Source organism: Saimiri boliviensis, chromosome 5 (genome assembly GCF_048565385.1).
Source record: "Saimiri boliviensis isolate mSaiBol1 chromosome 5, mSaiBol1.pri, whole genome shotgun sequence".
Classification (NCBI taxonomy): Eukaryota; Metazoa; Chordata; class Mammalia; order Primates; family Cebidae; genus Saimiri; species Saimiri boliviensis.
The window spans coordinates 108,758,621-108,777,762 of NC_133453.1; the positions used below are offsets into that span (position 1 = coordinate 108,758,621).

At 60.9% G+C, this 19,142-nt stretch overlaps 3 protein-coding genes across 4 annotated transcripts in view; 1 reads left to right on the plus strand and 2 right to left on the minus strand.

Moving 5' to 3' along the window:
* Window positions 1-18,655, plus strand: part of LIMS2 (LIM zinc finger domain containing 2) — a 37,233-nt gene extending 18,578 nt beyond the window's left edge. Inside the window, 9 exon segments of the mRNA XM_074399814.1 lie at window positions 1,909-1,975; window positions 2,251-2,371; window positions 13,348-13,497; window positions 14,198-14,348; window positions 15,407-15,499; window positions 16,050-16,098; window positions 16,217-16,292; window positions 16,919-17,042; window positions 17,045-18,655. Of these exon segments, the coding sequence (XP_074255915.1) occupies window positions 1,909-1,975; window positions 2,251-2,371; window positions 13,348-13,497; window positions 14,198-14,348; window positions 15,407-15,499; window positions 16,050-16,098; window positions 16,217-16,292; window positions 16,919-17,042; window positions 17,045-17,305 (1,092 nt within the window). The 3' untranslated portion in view covers window positions 17,306-18,655.
* GPR17 (G protein-coupled receptor 17) lies at window positions 3,719-10,365 on the minus strand. The gene is made up of 2 exons (XM_010342207.3): window positions 10,160-10,365; window positions 3,719-6,093 (listed from the first exon to the last, which is right to left on the minus strand). Exon 2 carries the CDS (start codon window positions 6,060-6,062, stop codon window positions 5,043-5,045), a length of 1,020 nt encoding a protein of 339 aa, XP_010340509.1. The 5' UTR covers window positions 6,063-6,093; window positions 10,160-10,365; the 3' UTR covers window positions 3,719-5,042.
* Window positions 18,557-19,142, minus strand: part of MYO7B (myosin VIIB) — a 98,782-nt gene continuing 98,196 nt past the window's right edge. For both annotated transcript variants that reach the window (XM_074399811.1, XM_074399810.1), the window contains one exon: window positions 18,557-18,960. In XM_074399811.1, coding sequence (XP_074255912.1) covers window positions 18,859-18,960 — 102 coding nt within the window. In that variant the 3' untranslated portion in view covers window positions 18,557-18,858. The remainder of the gene's footprint in view (window positions 18,961-19,142) is intronic.

Genomic DNA, 19,142 nt, shown 5'->3' on the forward strand with positions numbered 1-19,142 from the left:
GAGGGAGAGGGCCAGAAGCTGAGGACGGGGAGGTGGATCTCATTTGGCCCCAGGGAGACAGAAGCCTCCCTGGGGTGTGGGGCAGGGGAGTCCCACCACCTGCTGGCATTTGAAAAGGTGTCCTGGCCGGGTGTGGTGGCTCACGCCTGTAATCCCAGCATTTTGGGAGGCAGAGGTGGGTGGATCACCTGAGGTCAGGAGTTTGAGGCCAGCCTGGCCAACATGACGAAACCCCATCTGTACTAAAAATACAAAAAATGAGCCTCGCGTGGTGGTGGGCGCCTGTAATCCCAGCTACTTATGAGACTGAGGCAGGAGAATCGATTGAACCTGGGAGAGGGTGTTGCAGTGAGCCAAGATCGCACCACTGCACTCCAGCCTGGGCGACAGAGCACGACTCCATCTAAAAAAAAAAGGATCCCTCTGGCTGCTGTGCTGAGGAGAGGGTGTGAGGCGGGGCAGGAACAGAGGCTGTGAGGCCGGAGGGACCAGGAGCTGAATTAGTGCAGCCGCCCAGATGAAAGTGAAGGGTCTCCCAGTAGCTCACAAGAGCAGTCGTTAAACCATCAACAATCTTGCAAGCTGGCTGTGCAGCACAGCTATTGTTAAAAATTAAATTATATAAATGTACAATGGGATAACATTTTATTAAAAACAGAGGTAACAAATACTCAAAGCATACCACTTGCTAATTATTTTGTGACATTTTACTATTGTCTATGCTGCTGGGGTTACTTCTGTCCTTTTGCACAGCTCCCCCTCAAGTCCAGGTCCATGTTGCATTGGCAGCTGGAAGTTGGCCATGACAGATATATTCACACCATGGACATTGGCAAATGCCGCACAGTAGGGCCTGCCTCTGCCCCCCAGGGAGCCGGCCGTTCCATTTACCAGCATGCCACTGGTGGTGGTGACGGTGGTGACCAGGGGTGAGATGCTGGTTCTGTTTCGAGGTAGAGCTGATGAGATTGGCTGGCGCATGGATGTGGGCGCGTGGTCTGCCTGACAGAGCAGGAGCCACCGTTCCTCGTGGTGCCTTCAACCACCTGAGAAGTGCCGGCCAAGTGTAGAGGCAGCGGGAGGGGTGGACAAACCTCTGGGAGGGGTGGTCATGTGCCCACAACAAAGCCTGGCACACAGTAGGTGCCCAGAAGATTTCCATTGCTGAAAGAGTTTAAGCCTTTCCTGCCTCTACAGGTCACTTAGTAGGGCTAAATCCAGTTCAGTCTAATAAGACACTCATTTCAGAGAATGGGGAAAAACCAGATTAAAACATAGGAAATAAAATTGTTTAAAGAGAGGAAAGCAGAGGCAGGCTTTGGCCCCGTCTGTGGCCAGCACAGGGGCCCTCGATGCCAGCGCTGCCTGGAGGGTGTGCACGCTGACTCCTGCTGGCCATAGCCCTGTGCTCCCGCCTCCACTGTCCCCCCATGCCGGGGCCCTTCCCGCCTCCCTACCCCCTCCCACTCCCGGTGCCTGGACCCTTCCTGTGTTCCGTTCCTTCTGTCTCCTGTGCCCGGGTCTTTGTGGCTGCTGGGGGAGCTGGACTTCTCCCACAGAGAAGGTACAGGAAATAAGACCGAGTGACACTACACTTCACACTGGATCTCATCCCTCCTGCCTTAAACCCCCCTCGACCCCTGCCTGTTCTCAGGACTAATAGGGCCCAGATCCTCAGTAGACATCAGCGGTCCCTTGACAGATGGCCCCTCCCTTTGCAACCCACCATCCCACATGGGCCAGGGTCCTCTGCTGTCCAGGCCCGGGACCCGCTGCTCCAGCCTCAGCCGGGCACACCCTGTCTCAGTGCCCCTTCCCCTGCTGTCAGGGCCTGACCCGACAAGGGCCTGGGCGGCTCGTGGGGATGACGGGTGGTTTGCTTGTCCTCTCTTTGTGGCCCCTTTGCAGTTTGAAGGCCGGAAGTACTGCGAACACGACTTCCAAATGCTGTTTGCTCCATGCTGCGGATCTTGTGGTAAGGCGGGTGACAGCACACACCCTGTGCTGCCTGGGAAGTGGGCAGCAGGCAGTGGGGGCAGGAGGGGGCACACAGAACTGGCCCAGCTCTTTCCTAATCACCCACCCTGCCTCTCTGAGCAGCAGACCTTGGGCCCCAGGCATCCCCCTCCCACGAGGGAGCCCATGGGCCAGGCGGAGAGCAGGGGGAGTGCTAGGTGGATGGGGCTTGGGAGGGCCCAAAGAGGGGACGGGCACACGCCCCCTGCCCAGCAGGGACCTGTCCTCTTCCAGGCGAGTTCATCATTGGCCGTGTCATCAAAGCCATGAACAACAACTGGCACCCGGGCTGCTTCCGCTGCGAGCTGTGTGACGTGGAGCTGGCTGACTTGGGCTTCGTGAAGAACGCCGGCAGGTGAGGTGGCCGCGTCGGGCCGGAGAGGAGGGGCCGCAGCCCTTCCCAGCGCGCCTGCCAGCCCCTCCCGTGTGCTACCCATTGGCTGAGGGTCCGGCAGGGTTCTGGTTCTGCAGCCTGCACTGATGTGGCTGCCACCCTCCACGTCACCCTCCTCGTCACCTCAGGGCGGTTAGTCCAGCCCCCACTTTTTGGGGCCCCAGGCTCAGTGTGCTCCTGGCGGCCTCTTGGAAGCCAAGAGAAATCTCCACACTCTCCCAACCCCGGGCCACCCCACCTGCTGACCCCACCTGTCCCCCTTCCCCTGCCTGTACCTGTGCAGCTCAGTGTGGCTGGAGGGAAATGACCACATTAACTCTAAGTTCAGGGCCACAGACCTTATGGGTCCTCTGGAAGTTCCTACCTTCTGCAAAGCCTTGCTCTCTTGTCCTCCTTCCCCGAGCACTATCCCTGTAGCAGGTGCCTTGTCTCCTGCCTCCCTGGGCCCCGCTCTGGGATACCCTACAGCCCCACGTCTGTCTGTGAGCCCCATCCATCCCGTGATTTCTCCAGGGCCCGCTTCTCCACTCCACACTCTCTCTCTTTCTGAAGGGCCGGGTGGGGGAGCTGGGTTCAAAACACTGCCTGGCCTTCCTCTGCAGCTCCTGCCAGCTCATCCGCCACCCTCCAGTGAGTCACCCAGGCCCTCATCTGCCCAGGGACCCACACCTCCTCTTGACCCCTCAGCAGCCCTCACCACCGCTGCTGAGGTGCAGAAACGCCCCCCTCTGGCACCCAGGACCCTGTGTTCCTGTGGTTCTGCCCGCCCCTGCAGCTGCACATGCCCGTTCTCCTCCTCTGAGCCACCTTCCTCCCTGTCTCTCCATGACGGGGTCCTTCCTCTCTGTCTTTCCATGGGGGGTCGTCTGGGGCTCGGTGCCCACCCCTCATGGCTGCCCTTGCAGACAGAGTCCCAGAGCCCTAAATGGCAGGCATATCTGGACAATCCTGGGGTCTGCCTCAGGCCTCTGTCTCGCTGCCCCCAGCTGCCCACGTGCCACCTCCACGTGGTGTCCACTAGGCATCCCAAACGCAATGGGGCCCGAGCCGTTTGGGATTCTCCTCCACTGACCACCAAGGCTGCCTGTGCATGTGTCCCTGGTGTCAGTGGAGGCAGTGCCACCCCGCCCAGGCCCCAGCCTGGCATCCCCACCACACCCTCTCTATCTGACCCTGTTCCCTCCTGTAGCTCCTCCGAGATGCCTCCCCTACACTGCCGAGCTCTTGTCCGTGCGCTGCCCATGAGAGAGGCACATGGCTTGGTGCCTGGTGTCTGGCCTGCTGTCCTCGGGGCTGGGCAGTGCCTGGCATTCAGCAGGTTGTCTAAATGAAAGGCTGAGGGGCCAGGCAGTGCAGGGCAGGGGCCGAGGGACAGCACCAGGGCTTGTGCTGACCAGCAGCGTTGCCGACAGGGTGTGTGGAGCAAGTCTAATCTCCTTCCTCAGCAAGGTTTGCACAGGGCCACTGCCCCAATCAAGGGGAAATTCAGAAGATGCTGGCAGTGCCTTGGAAAGTCAAATGTGCTACAAGTGTGTTGCGGTGAGGACCAGGCAGGGTGGCAGCTAGAGTGAGGAATGAAGGAGTCCGCTTGGCCCACAGTGCAGAACTTCAGAATCTGGGCTGACGCGCTATGAGCTGCCAGCGCCCCAGCAAGAGAGCCCGAGAGGCTGCCTCTGCTGCTACGCCACCACTTCACCATTCTTGGGTCAAAGTTCTGGAAGACACAGTAAGCTTCGTAGTCTTAAAGCTACAGTTATGTTTATGATCTGTCCAAACACGTACAAAAGAGGGCATGTTAGGGCGATATCTGCACGCTAGCAAGGGAAAGAGCTCAGGCAGAGAGGCCTCTCCGTAGGGAGTGGGCTGGGGCCATCTCTTCAGGGTCTGGGTCGGTGGGACGCGGGTGCACAGCCCAGCTCCGGCCTGAGCTTAGCTCCCGTGACTGCACAGGACATGCCTGTCCAGGACTGGGAGGCCTGGGAGTCTGCCAAGGAGCTCTGGGGGTGGCAGGTCTGTGCATGGAGTTACAGCAGGAGGGATCCAGAATCCAGAGCTGCACTGGGTCCCTGCAGGCTGCAAGGGCTGAGGTTCCCCAGCAACCAGCCTGAAATGTGTGGCCTGTGTCCCTTCGACTCAGGCAGGGGGTGTCTGGCAGAGGCACCACAGAAGGGACCCAGAGTACCTTGCACTGCAAAGGGATATTGAGACCCCCTCTCTTCCCCACCAGGTCCCTCTTCTGGGTCATTTGCAGCCTGCCTCCTTGGTCTTTCTGCTGAGCCTCGCCACTGGTGATTCTGTAGCGGGAAGGAGGCTGGGAGCCTAGTGGGAAAGAAAGGCCTCCTTTGTATTCAGGGGTTGTTCTTCCAGCCTCCTCTCTCCCTGCTGTGGGTGAGGTTGCTGAGTGTCTATGAGCCACTGAAAGCCTCCCAAGCCCCTGCAGAGGGCTAGGCGGCAGATCCCCTTCATCAGTTCTCCCTTTTTAGGGGTTGAGACTAGGGGATTGAGAGAAACGGTGGGCACCTGCTGAGATTTCGGGCCTCCTGCTGGGGAGGTGTTGGGGAAGGGGCAGGTGCCTCTTGCTGAGTCTGCTGAGCCCTCAACAGTCGGTGCTTGGCCTGGACGGCGCCCCCGCTCACAGCTCTGACCTGGCACTCAGCGAGCTCTCGTTGGTTTTCCCTTCAAAGCTGGGGGGCGGGCCCGTGAGCCTTTTGCCACAGAGTAAGTTGCACAGGGCATGGCGGAACTTCTCAGCCACGAAGAAATACATGACGGGGTCGAGCGCCCCGTTGAGGCTGGTGAGGCAGGAGGTGATGCGGTTTCCCAGGGCCAGGACGCGCTGGGCGGCGCAGGAGGTCCCACGGCCACGGTAGTGCAGCACATAGACAGAGCGGTTGACGTGGTAGGGCACGAAGCAGACCAGGAAGATGGCCAGCACCATGGCGATCATGCGCACCGCCTTGCTCTTGAGGCGCTTCTCCACACGCGGGCCCTGCCGCAGGCTGCGGATGATCAGCAGGTAGCAGGTGACCGTGGTGACGAATGGGAAGGTGAAGGCCACGGCCAGGGACACCAGGGCGTGGTGGGAGGCCTTCTCCCGGTACAGCTGCAGGCAGACCACCGTGTGGTTGGTCTGCACGGTCTGCGGGCTCACCAGCAGCGGGGCCATGGCCACGGCCACCACCACCCACAGGAAGGCACAGGCCAGGTGTGCGTAGAGGGGCCTGCGGAGCTTGAGGGATTTGACCGGGTGCACGATGGCCAGGAAGCGGTCAGCGCTGATGCAGGTGAGGAAGTAGATGCTGGCATACATGTTGAGGTAGAAGAGGAAGCCGGTGAGGCGGCAAGGGATTTCCCCGAACGGCCAGTGGTTCCCAGAGAAGTGGTAGACCAGGCGGGTGGGCAGGACCAGCACGCACGACAAGTCGGCCACCGCCAGATGCATCAGGAACACGTTGGCGGGGGTCCCTGACTTGTGGTCTCGGATGAAAAGCCACAGAGCCAGGGCATTGCCAACGAAAGCCAGAATAAAATCCAGGAGGTAGAAGGAGGCAAACAGCATGTTCTCCAGTGGCGTCTCCTGGCCACATTGCTCTGCTGTGGCCAGGGAGGAGTTGGTGATCAGACCTGGGGGGGCCGCTTCAAGGCCATTCATGCTTTGGGTGGAGACAGAGCCGGGTACGAGCCTGGAAAGAACAAGCAAACGGTTTGAAATGAGCCTGTGACCCGCGCAGCTTCACGCTCTCCACTCCAGAAACCAGGCCTCCGATGCCTTCAGAACCTCCCGATTCCAAGCTCAGCACTGCCCACGGGGCTGCTGAGGGGCCCTCCTCGGCCATTCGGGGTGCGTGAGCGTCAGAGGCATTCTGAACGTCAGCACAAGGCAGATACGGAACCAGGGCTTGGCATTTCCCTGCTGCTCAGCTGCACCCCTGCCACCCGGGAGATCCGAGGCTCCTCCGAGCTGGGAGGCTGGGTGGGCGTCGTGGCAGGGAACGGGACATGGGCCCCACCTGGGTGAGGCTCTGGGTCTTCTGTTCTGCCCCTGAGGTGTGCTGTCTTAGGGGCAGGGGTGGTGGGGGCGGGGGCAGTGTGTCTCTGTGACTCCAGCTCCTTCTCGATCCCAGCCTTGGCAGGAGAGTTCCGCTCAACCTGAGTGCCTGGACCCTTTCCGACCCACCTGCTCACAAGTGCAGTGGCCAGGGTGTCACCACTTTTTGCTTCCCTTGCTGGTGCTTGACCACGGTTCCCCTAGCAACTGACTCAGGAGGGTGCTCCCAGGATGGCAGCAAGGGCGGTGTCCTGGGAGGTCAGAGGTCTGCTCTTCTACCCGCCTGAGAGTCTCAGCGTCTCTCTTGGGGGCTTTCCCAGCCCACCAACTCTGTTTGGACTTCCTGACAGGTGGAGACCTGTGCTAGGAGAAGCCTGTGCCTGGGCATCAGGCCAGCGGGGAGCATTTTCTGTGCCAGAGTAGATCCACCACCAGGAGGCAGTGTCTCTTCCAGGAGGGAAGACCCGTTTTACCTAGAGGCAGAGAGACTGTCCAGGTCAGATCTGCAGCCCCAAGGAGGCCTGGAGGCCCCCAGATTTGCTCACCTTGGAAGGCCAAGTGCAGAGCCCCGTGACAGGCCTGGGTTACAAGCCATATCCATCTGGTGAACCCTGGGTCTGGATAGGGTGCTCCCCACCCTCAGCAGACAGAGAAACGCACTCCTGCTTTGATTTTTGTCAACTCAGGAGATTCAAGAAGGAGAGGGAGGGTCCCAAACACCTTGCTTCCCAACCCAGGCCTGCGATTGGGGGTGTGGGCAGGACAGGGCAGGTGGTGGGGCCAGAGCAACCTGTAGCCCTGAACAGGGGCAGGACGCTGGGCTGGGCTCACCTTCGAATCGGGGTCTCCAGAGGGCTTTGGCCAGGTGGGTGCTGATGATGGCACAGCTTCTGGGGCTCCTCTGAGAGCCCGGCCTCCCAGTAACCATAATCCCCACCCTGCATAGTCAGGCTGAAGCAGAGGATGGAGAGGGGTTTGCAGGAGAGAAGCTGGTATCCTGCAGGGTCCTCATCCTGCCCGAGGCTTGCTCTGCACCAAGTGCCGGGGACATGCCTGCAGCAAATTCACTCTGCACATTTCTCCCAGCCTCAGTTTCCTTTTTTTTTTTTTTTTTTTGAGACAGAGTCTCTTTCTGTCACTCGGGAGGGAGTGCAGTGGTACTACCAGCTCACTGCAGCCTCAACCTCCAGGGCTCAAACAATCCTCCCACCTCAGCCTCCTGAGTATCCTGAGTAGCTGGAACTATAAGCTCATGCCACCACGCCTGGCTAATTTTTGTATTTTTTGGTAGAGGTGGGGTTTTGTCATGTTGCCCAGGCTGGTCTCAAATTCCTGGGCTCCTTGGCTTCCCAAAATGCTGGGATTACAGGCATGAGCCACCGCACCCAGCCCCTCTCCTCATACTGACTCTGCAGGACTACCTCAGGATGCTGGTGGCACAGGGCAGAGTGGGCATGGTGACCGCTCATGGGCACAGCAGCTCCGGAGGAGAAGCCTGGAGAAGCATAGAGGAGAAGCAGGTGTGAAGGTGGCTTTAGGGAAGGGTGGGAGGGCCCGCATCCCTCCTTCAGGAGAGCGAGCGGCCAGCTGCTGTGGTCCTCACACGGAGGGTGAGGGCTGGCCTGAGCACCTGGCCATCTATGTCCTCAAGCAAAGGGGAGGGCACCTGCCTAATAATATCACCTTTTAGCTATCTCTCTAGCACCCACCCCCCCAGCTTCAGAGTGTTTCAGGATGTCTGAAGTTCACAGGTCTGCTCTTAGTCCAATGTGGATTTCCTCATGGGGACCCCATTCCTCAGGACTCCAGCTCCACAGTTCTCTGACTTGGGCTGGATGGTCTCGGCTGGCACTTTCCCTGGAACCGCTAAAACCACAGTGAGGGGCAGAGAGCTGAGGGATGAAGAAGGCAGGCTGAGTGATGCTTGGGAGAGGGAGACAAGCTTAACTGGAGCCCTGGGGAAGGTCTGCGGGCTCTGAAGGGGGCTGTGGATGAGAGGTAGAAGAAGGGAGGGACACAGGAGCAGGGGAGGACACGGAGCAGGTGCCGGTGGGGCAGGGCAGGGACTGTGACTTTGAGGGTGTCATGTTGCACGTGCTGGGGGTGAGGACCCCGAGACTGGAGGAGCAGGGCTTCAGGGCAGGCAGGACAGCCCGGCCCACAGCAGAGGGGAGGGACACAGTGTGCTGTCTGCAGGTTGGCAGGAGAGGAGGAGAGTGTGAGCGGGGAAGCCCTGGAGACTGGAAGAGGTGAGGGGGCCCGGTGAGGGAGGGGCTTTTGTTAGAACCTGGGGGTGGGAAGGGGCCAAGGTGAGTGCCGTCCACCCCGGGCTGTCCCTTGGGCCTGTACTGTGCCCCATGGTGCAGGCATCACCCAGCCCCACAAGACAGCAGCTCACAGGTGCCACCACCCATTCTGCCTGGCATGGTGGGGGCCTGCCTGTGCTGGCTTAAACCAGTTGAAGAGATAGGCATTAATAGCCCCATTTTACAGATTAGGGAATCAAGGCTGAGTGTCTGCTAAAGTGAGGTCACTTGACCAGGGGACATTGGCCCTGGAGCTGGAAATGAAACCAGGGAAGCCCTGGGTCCCCAGGGCACTGTCTTGCCTCTGGAGACCGCCAGGGTGTCTTGGCCGGGGCAGGGAGTGTGATTCAGTCTCAGAGCTTGTCCTGGAGTCATCTCCCAGGCTCAGCATCTCCACCTGGAGCCTGGCCCCGGGACCACTCCCTAATTTTAGGGGCCCAGCATGAAATGAGCATAAGCAGCCGCTTACTCAAAAGGGAAGAGTTTCAAGACAGTGACTGCAGAGCGTGACTGGGCGCAGGGCCCTGAGTGACTGCAGGGGTTGCATGTCTTGTAGCACTGGGTGGGCTTGTGGCGCCTGCTGCCTCTAGCCTGGGGGCCTCCACCTGGGCACTGCCCTCAGCTTCCTGCCCAGGCCGAAGGCTGCGTGCACCTCTCTCTCTGGGACTGAGACTCCGTTTTAGACCGCTTTGTTTCAGGTTTGCTGAGGTTTCTCCTTCCTTTCTGTGCCCTGTTTGAGCAGTTCTGATACTGACTTCTGCAGTTTGGTCTGAGATGGGCCCTGCTTCACCCTGCATTGCCCTTTGGAGACACAAACTTCAGCCTAGACTTTCTGGCTCCTCAAGGCTCACTGCTCAGACGGCCACTGAGCGGTGTCCCTAAGAGGAAGGGGCATGGAGCTGGCCGGGGCCTGGGCAGTGTTGGGTCCCATGGCTGTGGGTGAGGTGAGCATCTAGGACAGCTCTTAGGCCTCTGTGCAGGTGGCGGGTGGGCCTGCATGGCCCCGGGGAGCGCCCGTGGTGGCAGCGCCGTGGCCGAGTGGTCGCAGTTTCTTTTGCATTAGCGCCACTCCATCCCCGGCCTGAGCCCTCTCCCAGACCTCTGGCTCCTCTGTGGGCCAAGACTACCTAGTGTTTAGGGGCAGGGGTGCTGTCATTGTAGCCTGGACTGCGAGCAAGCCACTTCCCTCCGCAAAACCCCAACAGAGGGGCGAAACACTGCTTTGTGGGCTGCTGTGAATTCAGACTGGGGTCAGCCTTCCGTGCATAGGTCAGACCATTACCAAAGAGATGGGAAGTGACAGGCTGCTGCCTGCCTCCCCGGGCTGAGCTCCTCACTGTGTTTCCTCTGCTTAGCCCTGGGCTCCCGGCCCATCCCACCCAGCCTGCCCCTTACCTCTAGCTGCTGGTCCAGGAGGAAGGGGCAGGGCTCTGCGGGTGGCAGGTGATCTCTCTCCGTGGGTGGCGGTGGTGGCAGGGGGCTCTGTGCCTCTGTGGGTGGAAGGCTGGCTATTTAAGGAGAGGAAGGGAGACCACAGTCCTTCTGGCCCTGAAAGGCTGCTTCATTCCTGAGGGATCCCTTGTGTGGCGGGCGGCTCCTCTGGCTGCCGCTGCTGCCACTGAAGCGTGAATATTCCAGTGTGTCCCCAGCCTGTGCCCCCCGCCCCCCACTTGGCCACAGAGGCTGAGTGTGCGACTGTCTCGGAGCCTCGGAGCAGGCGGGGGCTGGGTGGGGGGCTTGGGCTGGAGCTGACGGACACAACAGGACGTTTCAGAAGGGGATGATTTCCTACTGATGGGGGCAGGGAGGGGCCGGCTGCCATGGCAACAGGCCGCACTCCCAGGCCTGTGCCCACAGACAGCCTGTGAACGGAGGGTGGGAGGCCGAGGAGTCTTACTCACCGAGTGAGAGACGACTCTTTGAGGACACTTGCTGTAGGGTCCTTGTGTCCTGCCCTGTATAATGAGGCCCCATTTGGGCGCGCAGAATAAATCATGGCCTTTATCTGGAGCAAGGCACAGCTGCAGGAGCCTCATAATGGGGCGCTGTCCTGCCCGTGGGGACGGGACTCAGCTCGGGGGCCGGGCCCTGACGCTGCAGCTCCTCCTTTGCACGGGACCCCGGTGAATCCGAATCTGACCACTGGCCCTGGGGCTCCTCCCTGGGGTGGCTCTGGGCTGGAGGGCCTGTGAGTGCTGCTGGTGGCCGCCTCTGAGACTGAGGGAACAAAGTTTTTCCCTTTCTAAAAATGATACATCCAGAGACATGGGAAACCAAATCACCCTTCCTGGTTTCAAGACTTTATATTTTGTTGTTAAAACATTGAGAACTTTATGTATGTGACTAGCATTTAAGGAGTGCCTGCCTATCACACGAACTATTTTCCATTCGTCTCTTCACGTAACCCTTTGCAGCTGGGATTATTGCCCCATTTTACAGACAAGGAAACTGAGGCTCAGACAAGTGAAGAAACTCACCCATCAGCAAACAGTAGGAAGCGACCGAGCCAGGATTTGAACCCAAGCACGTATCACTCCAGGACTTAGGCTTCATGTGCACGTTTATTGTGCTTTGTTTTTCTGTTGCATTTTGAATTAAAATTCTTCGATTCTATCCTAATTCAACCTGAAAAAGAATTCTGAAGGTCACCTTTAGATCTGGTGCTGTGATGGGTTCTGTTGAGAAGCTGTTTTCCATCTGGACTTCCTTCCAGAGAGACGGGCTTCCCAGTTTGTCTGGCCTGAGAGTCAGTTGGGTGTGCGGTGTCTGAGCTGGGGCGCAGGTCCCTTTCCTGTTGTGCCCTCGGGTGGCTGTCTGGAAGAATTGGCTCACACTGGCTGGAAAGGTGGCTGCTTGAAGCTAGCCACCCTGAGCGGGCATTTCTGGGCTCACAGACCTTCTGTTATGGGGGTGATCGCTGTCCATGGCTTCAAGGGCTTTGACCATGGCGATGGTTTTGAGGTGTTGAGCTGATTTCTGTAGCTTTGAAACACAAGTAATTCCTCGTGGGTTGAGTATTGTCCTGACGCTCAGGAGGAATGACCAGAATATGGAGTGGGGTCATGGGCCTAAATGCCGAGTCTGGGACGGAGCTGCAGGGAACGTGGGCTGGTTGTCATAGGCGCTAGGTGGGAAGCTCAGCCCCAGACCTGCTGAGGAGGTGGCCTAGGGCTGTGCCTGGAGCACAGGTGTCTGGGCAAGGGTGGGCTTCAGGAATCGTGGTGGTGCTTCCACAGGCCACAGGTGCTTCCCACTGCTGGGGTATAAAAGCTGGGGCCCTGGCCACCTGTTGAGGGACACGATGCCCATCGTTGCTCCCTTCCTCTCTTTGACAGTCATTTGCCCAGGCATTCAATCGACTGACCCTGAGCTGCTGCCCCATGCTGGGCACGTAGGGTCTCGGGGAGGCACAGAGAGCCAGTCAGCAGCTTAGCAAGTGGCGGCTGGGCCTTTGCCTGGGCCCCTTGCCCTGCACACAGCTGATGATGAGATACCCCAGGGCAGATGGAGCACAGTGCTGTGCAGGGTGGAGTCCAGATGCAGCAGTAGCAGACACGTGGGGTCCAGGGAGGGACACTGAATGGGTGGCCCTGACATCTGGGGTCTGCCCTCCATAACCTGGGTGAGCATCTTGGGTCTGAGACTAGATCTCTTCAGTATCCTCCCTAACTAGCCTGTCGGAGGGGCGGACACTGGGCATTGGAGGGCTGTGGAGGCTGATGGGGGGAGGAGAGGGCCCCTGGGGCTAGGGGGCCGGGAAGGGAGGCCTGGATGCAGCAGGAGCACCAGAGATAGATTTGGGGGGCAGGTGGGAATGGGGTCTGGGGTGTTGGCTTGGGGCCTTTGTGTGTCTTTGCCTGGGGACTCTGAGTCTAGATTCCCGCCACCTTTGAGGTCCAAGGAAACAGAATCCATGTTGATTTCTCTCTCAGCTGAGAACACAGCTGCTGTCCAGCACAGTGAGTAGCATCAGAAATTATTCTGAGGCCTTCACAAAAAGACTCTGTCATGACAGCTCCTGGGTTTGGGGCCTCCATCTGACATAGCGGTGCTTGTCTTTTGGACACAGAAAGCGCCTGCACGTGTTTGGGCCCTTCATCCAGCAAACCCCGAAGGAAGGGGGCAAGTGACCTCCTAGGCACTCCCTGGCCACCCTGCCGGGCACAGTGGCATTCACTGTAACTCGTGGTGTTAAATACATTTGGAAAATGAAACAATTTTTCAGCAGATATCCATTAAATGTCTGCTCTATTCTGCACTTAGAATAAGTCTAGGGAATGGTGCAGAATAGAGCAGACATTTAATAAGTGGAAAGAGGAAAAGTACCACCCAGAGACAGTGCAGGCTCGTGTTCTGGCGTCTTTCCTGCTGATCCTCTCCCCGAGCACAGGTCCCATCTCCAGGGTGCACCTGTGGCCTTCTGGGCCTTGTGACTGGGCAGCATGCTTTTCCGGACTCTGGATGAGCCCCTTTGAGGCCCCCAGCTGCTCAGCGGAGTTGCAGGGGTCCGGACGCTCTTCTCCTGGAGGTGGCTGGGCTGTCTGGGAGTGGGGGTCTGCCCCTAATGCCCCTGCCTCCCACAGGCATCTCTGCCGGCCTTGCCACAACCGTGAGAAGGCCAAGGGCCTGGGCAAGTACATCTGCCAGCGGTGCCACCTGGTCATTGACGAGCAGCCCCTCATGTTCAGGAGTGACGCCTACCACCCCGACCACTTCAACTGCACCCACTGTGGGTAGGTGTGCGGGCCGGCCCTGCAGTGGGGGTGGGCGGGGCACCAGGGCTGAACCAGGGGAGGAGCGATGCATCCTCTATCCGGGGTAGGAGAGGTGAGCAGGGTGGGCAGAGAGAGGGGTCCTGAGAGTGGGGCTGCAGGGCGGAGGTGGGCTGGGGGCCATGAAGCGGCCCAGCAGGATGCTTCTCTCCCCAGGGCTCTGTGAGACTCAGGGGACGGGTGGGCTAGGCCCCTAGACCACACGTGAGGGTTGAGCTGGAGCGGTGGAAGGGACCTGAGGGGTAGAGGGGGAGGGGAAGAGGCCGGCAGTGTGCTTGGTGCTGGTGTTAAGGAAGGAGTGGCACAGCCAGCTCCTCGGCCCCTCTTCGCCTACCCCCACCGTCCCCTCCAGTCCTCTCTGTGCCTATCCCAGACACCCAGTCTGGTTTGGAGGAGGAGGGGGGCCCGAGAACAGACCCGCTTCTCACAGGCCTGGGTGCAGAACACAGGCCGCTCTTCTGGGCTGTGCGGGAAGTCAGTGCTCCAGGGCCCGTCTGGGGCACAGGAAGCCTTCAAAGGACCTAGAGATCAGAGGGAGCAGCCGCCTTGCCTCTGCAGGGACAGAATGGCCCCTCGGGGAGCTGTGCCCCGGGCTGGAGGCGCTGGCATGACCCTGCAGAAGGGCAGGGACGGCACCTGGGGGCTGCACGTTGTCTTCCAGGAAGGAGCTGACGGCCGAGGCCCGAGAGCTGAAGGGTGAGCTCTACTGCCTGCCCTGCCATGACAAGATGGGCGTCCCCATCTGCGGGGCCTGCCGCCGGCCCATCGAGGGCCGTGTGGTCAACGCGCTGGGCAAGCAGTGGCACGTGGAGGTGAGCCAGGCTGGCAGGCACATGGCCTCAGGTTGGGGGGTTGCCCCACTCAGGGTCACAGTCAGAGCCCTGAAGCCCCTCCATACTCCCAGCCTAGGCCGCCTGGCTGGCTCCCGGCGAGGCCCTTCCTCTGGGGTACCGCCCCTCCCTGTGCTCAGCCAGGGATCCCAGCCTGCCCACAGAACCAGGAGACACCAGTGCACACACATGGTTGGGTAGCTGTGCCCACCTCTCCTCTTCCCCATGCTGGCATTCTAAGAGACTCCAAAGTCTGGAGAAAACCGTGGGAGCAGTCTGCCCAGGGCGCCTGGGGGGCTGTGGTTGACAGAACCTGCAGTGTGGACAGCCCTGTGCAGACACGGAGCTGGAGAGTTCCTCAGGTGTGCGCGCTGGGTCACCTGCAGTGTCCCCGCTGGGTGTGGACTCTCATGTTCTCATGGGTACACTGGGAACAGTGAGCCCACCACCTCCCCTGATGACCTGGCCAGCGCTGTGTCCAGAAGCTGTGCCTTGGGTGGCAGCGTGAGTGGGAAGCCATGCCATCCTGCCCTGATGCAGGCCCCAGTCCCCAGCCCCCAGCCCTCATCCCCACATGCAGATCCCCGGGGGAACACAAGTGCTGCGCACTCCCCAGGCCTGCAGGGGGTGCCTGCAGGAGGCCCCACATGGACAGGCAGGGCCGCCTCTGCCTTCTAGGGTCCACCATACTGCAGCACTGGGCCAGCACCTGACTCCTGGGGCTGAGGCTGCCAAGGGGGAGGCCAGACTGGGAGGGGATGGTGATGCGCAAGGTTATTGTCAGTGCTGTAGAGGACGGGCAGGGTCTGCTGAGCCCAGAGCATCCGCAGAGGTGTCAGCGCCCCCACAGTGAATCCCGAAAGGCCTCCACCCGCCCAGCCTCTGCTTCCTGTCCCCTCTGTCACTGCTGTCTCCTGGGGTCACTGCTGTCCCCTGGAGTCGCCATTGGCTCCTGGGGTCACTATTGTCCCCTGGGTCACCACCTGTCCCTCGGGGTCACCGCTCTAGCCCTGATGCCGCTGGCCGCCCTCTCCTCTCAGCACTTTGTCTGCGCCAAGTGTGAGAAGCCATTCCTGGGGCACCGGCACTATGAGAAGAAGGGCTTGGCCTACTGCGAGACCCACTACAACCAGGTGAGTTGGTGCAGAGCCTTTGGGTACGTGGGCTGGAGGGGTGGCCAGGAGGGAGGCTGCAGGCGGCCCCTCGGGAGCTCTGCCTGGTGCTGGGCCAGGGGCCGGTACCCTCAGCCCTGGCTCCTGGCCTGGGGTCTTGAGACTTGGGCAGCTCTCTCAGCCTCAGTATCTTCCTTTGAAGAATGTTCTGGGGTGGGTGTGAGGTCCTGGGCACGTGGGGCTGACAGCGCCAGCAAGCCCTTCCCTCCCTTGCTCTGGGACAGAAGGCAGGGGAGGCTGATGAGGTGAGGTCACCACCTGGGCTCACCTCCTCACTGGACAGCAGCAGCAGCCAGAGCAAAGGGGCCTTCTGGGGAGCAACGCCCCGCCTGATGTCCTTCCCAGGGGGTGGGAGTTGCTCTAATGGGCTGCAGTGCCCTCATCCCAGCCTGGCAGCAGGGCCCGGGAGATGCCTGAGAGGGGCTGTGTTGGAAGGCCAGGCTGGCGGCATGATGGCCCTGGCTGGGGTGTGACTGCCGGCAGCCGCTCTGACAACCTACTCCGCCCGCAGCTTTTCGGGGACGTCTGCTACCACTGCAGCCACGTGATCGAAGGCGATGGTGAGGCCTTGTGTTCCCTCCCCTCACCCCACCTGCTCTTCTGGGGCCTGGGTGCTGCAGCTGTGAGCCCAGCTGGGCAGCCTGGCCAGGCCTGCTGAGTCCCGCACTTTCCCCGCAGTGGTGTCAGCCCTCAACAAGGCCTGGTGTGTGAGCTGCTTCTCCTGCTCCACCTGCAACAGCAGGCTCACCCTGAAGTGAGTGCCTGTGATCGTGGGGTGGGGCTCAGGGTGGAGGGGCTCCCACGGGGCCTCCCTCTCAGCAGCGGTCCGGCACACCGGCTGCGTCCGACCTGGGGATACTGTGGGGACAAGGGGCAGCCCGGCCCCACAACACCCTGGAGATGGGGGCAGGTCCAGGGGATCTGGGGGGTCCAGGGACCCCAGGGCACAGTGAGAGGAGGGGGAACACTCGCTCCTCTAACACAGCTGCCAGAACCCTGGGCTCTGGGGAGGGAAGGGCTTTCCTGCCCGGGGAACAGCATATGCAAAGGCAGCAGCGTCAGCAGCGCATCCAGGAAGCCTCAAGGGGAGTGGGATGGCTGCAGCTGTGAGAGGAGAGACGGCGTCCGGGTTTCCAAGGGCAGTGGGGAGTCATAGACGGTTCTGGAGTGTCAGCACCGGGAGGGAAGGGAAGCCTCAAGGCCCTTCTCATTCCTACGCTCTCCGGCCAGCTCAGCCTGGGGCCTGGCCTGCCAGCTGGGAGACGCAGCTGCGGGGAGGCTGGGGGCGGGGGAAAGCCGGCTCTTCTGCCTCCACAGTCACCTGTCTGGGGTTACAGTGGAGGGCGTGGGGCTCTGCTGACGGGCCGGCTTCCTCCCCAGGAACAAGTTTGTGGAGTTCGACATGAAGCCCGTGTGTAAGAGGTGCTACGAGAAGTTCCCGCTGGAGCTGAAGAAGCGGCTGAAGAAGCTGTCGGAGCTGACCTCGCGCAAGGCCCAGCCCAAGGCTGCGGACCTCAGCTCCGCCTGAAGACCCGGGTGCCCCTGCCTGGCTGCGCCTCGGCCCCTCCGCCTTCTCGCCTCCTGCTGCCCACGCGTGGCCCCTCGTCCCTGCCCACCTGCAGCCCTCCGCATCGCACCCTCCCCTTCTCTTTCCTCTTCGCCTCCTCCCTTCCTGTTCTCTCAGCTGTGCCGTCCCCAGGTCTCGCCTCTCCTTGGCTGTGGCTTCTCTCTGTGAGGAGGCAGGAGCTGGGGACTGGGAGCCTGTGACGGGCTGGGCCACGTCTGACAGCCACGTCCGCCTGTGCCTACAGTTCCGCCCACAGACCTCCAGGGACAGGAGCAAATTGCATCACAGCTTCTGACCTGGCCCGGCCTGGCCCTGCCCAGGTGGCTCGGTAGCGTGTGCTGTCCTGCGTGAGCCTCTGCCCCAGAGCGGCCCCGCTAGGTACATGTGGCTCCTGGGCTACCCAAGGCCAGGGCAGCCTGCGGGAGCCACAGGGCCAGGGCCACGCAGATGGAGGCCTCTGGGAGCCATCCTCATCCCTCACCATTCACTCAACCAGTGGCACAGTGTCCCTGTGCCCACACCAAGCCAGCAAGTCCTCTGTCCACACCCACAAGCTACCTGGAGGGAGAGGACCCACCTCCAACCCTCAGAAGGGCTTCCTGGAATCCCACCTTGGCCACCCACCCTCCCTCTCCTTGGGACCTGTGTTGAGCCTTTGGGTGGGGCCAGGGGCCAGGAGGTGGTGGGGTCAGAGGTCACTTGTTCCCACCTCCAGGGAGGACACTTCGTCTGTGGCCAGTGCAGTGCTGGCGCAGGGCTCACGCTTACACAATGAAGGCTTGTTCACACAACCTCAGCAGCCTTCGTGGTTTGTGGCAGGGGTGGGAGGTGGAAGGGATGCCAGCAGCTCTGGACATACCACTGGTGGGGCTGCTGAACAGAGGGACAGACATCAGACAGGCAGGCACGAGTTCAGGGGGTCCTAGCCTCCATCCCAGGCCAGGCTGCCACCAAAGCTTGAAGACTGACCCAGCAGGCCTGGGTGGCCGGGTCCACATAAGCTGGCCCAATGGGCAGAGCAGGGAGTGGGCGGGGACAGGACGTGCCAGCGAGGTGGCAGAGTCCAGGCCTCGGAGGTGGTGTCCAGCTCTGCCCACTGTTGGGGCATAGGCTGGCCTTATCATGAAGCGGCAGCGAGAGAGTGGTACCTCTGCCCTGGCCTCCTGGGGTAGTGCGGCTGTCTCAGTGCCCGGGTACAGGACAGAAGGTGTGAGGAGGGCCCTGGGCGGAGGACTCTCCCCTGAGTGCCCCTCCCCAGTCTGAGGAACAGGAAGGAAGGGAGGGAGGGGAGGAAGGGAGGAAGGAAACAGAATGAAGGGAGGATGAGGTCATTCCTGGAGAATGCAGCTGCCCTCTGGGTGCCCTGGGGAAGCCACACAGCATTTTGCTTTTTCTGCGGCTCTCTGAGGGCCAGCGCCTCCCGGGCCCCCTGTCCACCTGGTGCCCCACACTGCTCCCTCAGACACGCTCACTTCCTCTCTCCAGGGGTTTTTATTAAACATTCTGGTGGGGTGGGGGGGACCTCTCAGCCATCCACCAGCTGCCTGGGGGTCCAAGGATCCCGACCCCACTCTGAGCCGGTCTTTTGGCCTCCATGAGCAGTGTTTGAGACAGAGGGGACTGTCTGGGGGGGCGCGTGGGCTTTGTGTGGGGGGCAGCATGGAAGGCTGCCTGCCGAGGACAGGCCCTGGGCTGAGGGGGCCTGGGAAGGTGCTGCCAGGAAGGCACCTGAGCGGACCCGCCAGCATCGCCGCTAGGTGCTGGCCAGGGCTGGGGCCTTGGAGCCTCTCTGCTTGTCCATGGCACTCAGGAGCCGCTGCACGTAGGAGGTCAGCAGGTCGTCCATTTTGTAGCCCTGGACAGGGGACAGGGTGGGTCAGAGGCTGTGGGTGCAGAGGGCAGGTGGGGGTCTTTGACTCAGGGACCACCTCTTCCTCAGCAACCAGCTGTGCAGGGCAAGGAGAGAGGGAAGGTGGGCTCCTGCCCCTCCCTCCCAGGACAGGCGCTGGGGCCGCCATTCCAGCCTGCCCTGCTGGG

Coding starts and splice junctions, on each gene's coding strand:
- GPR17 (XM_010342207.3), bottom strand. CDS start 6,062: ATGAATGGCCTTGAAGCGGCCCCCCCAGGTCTGATCACCAACTCCTCC.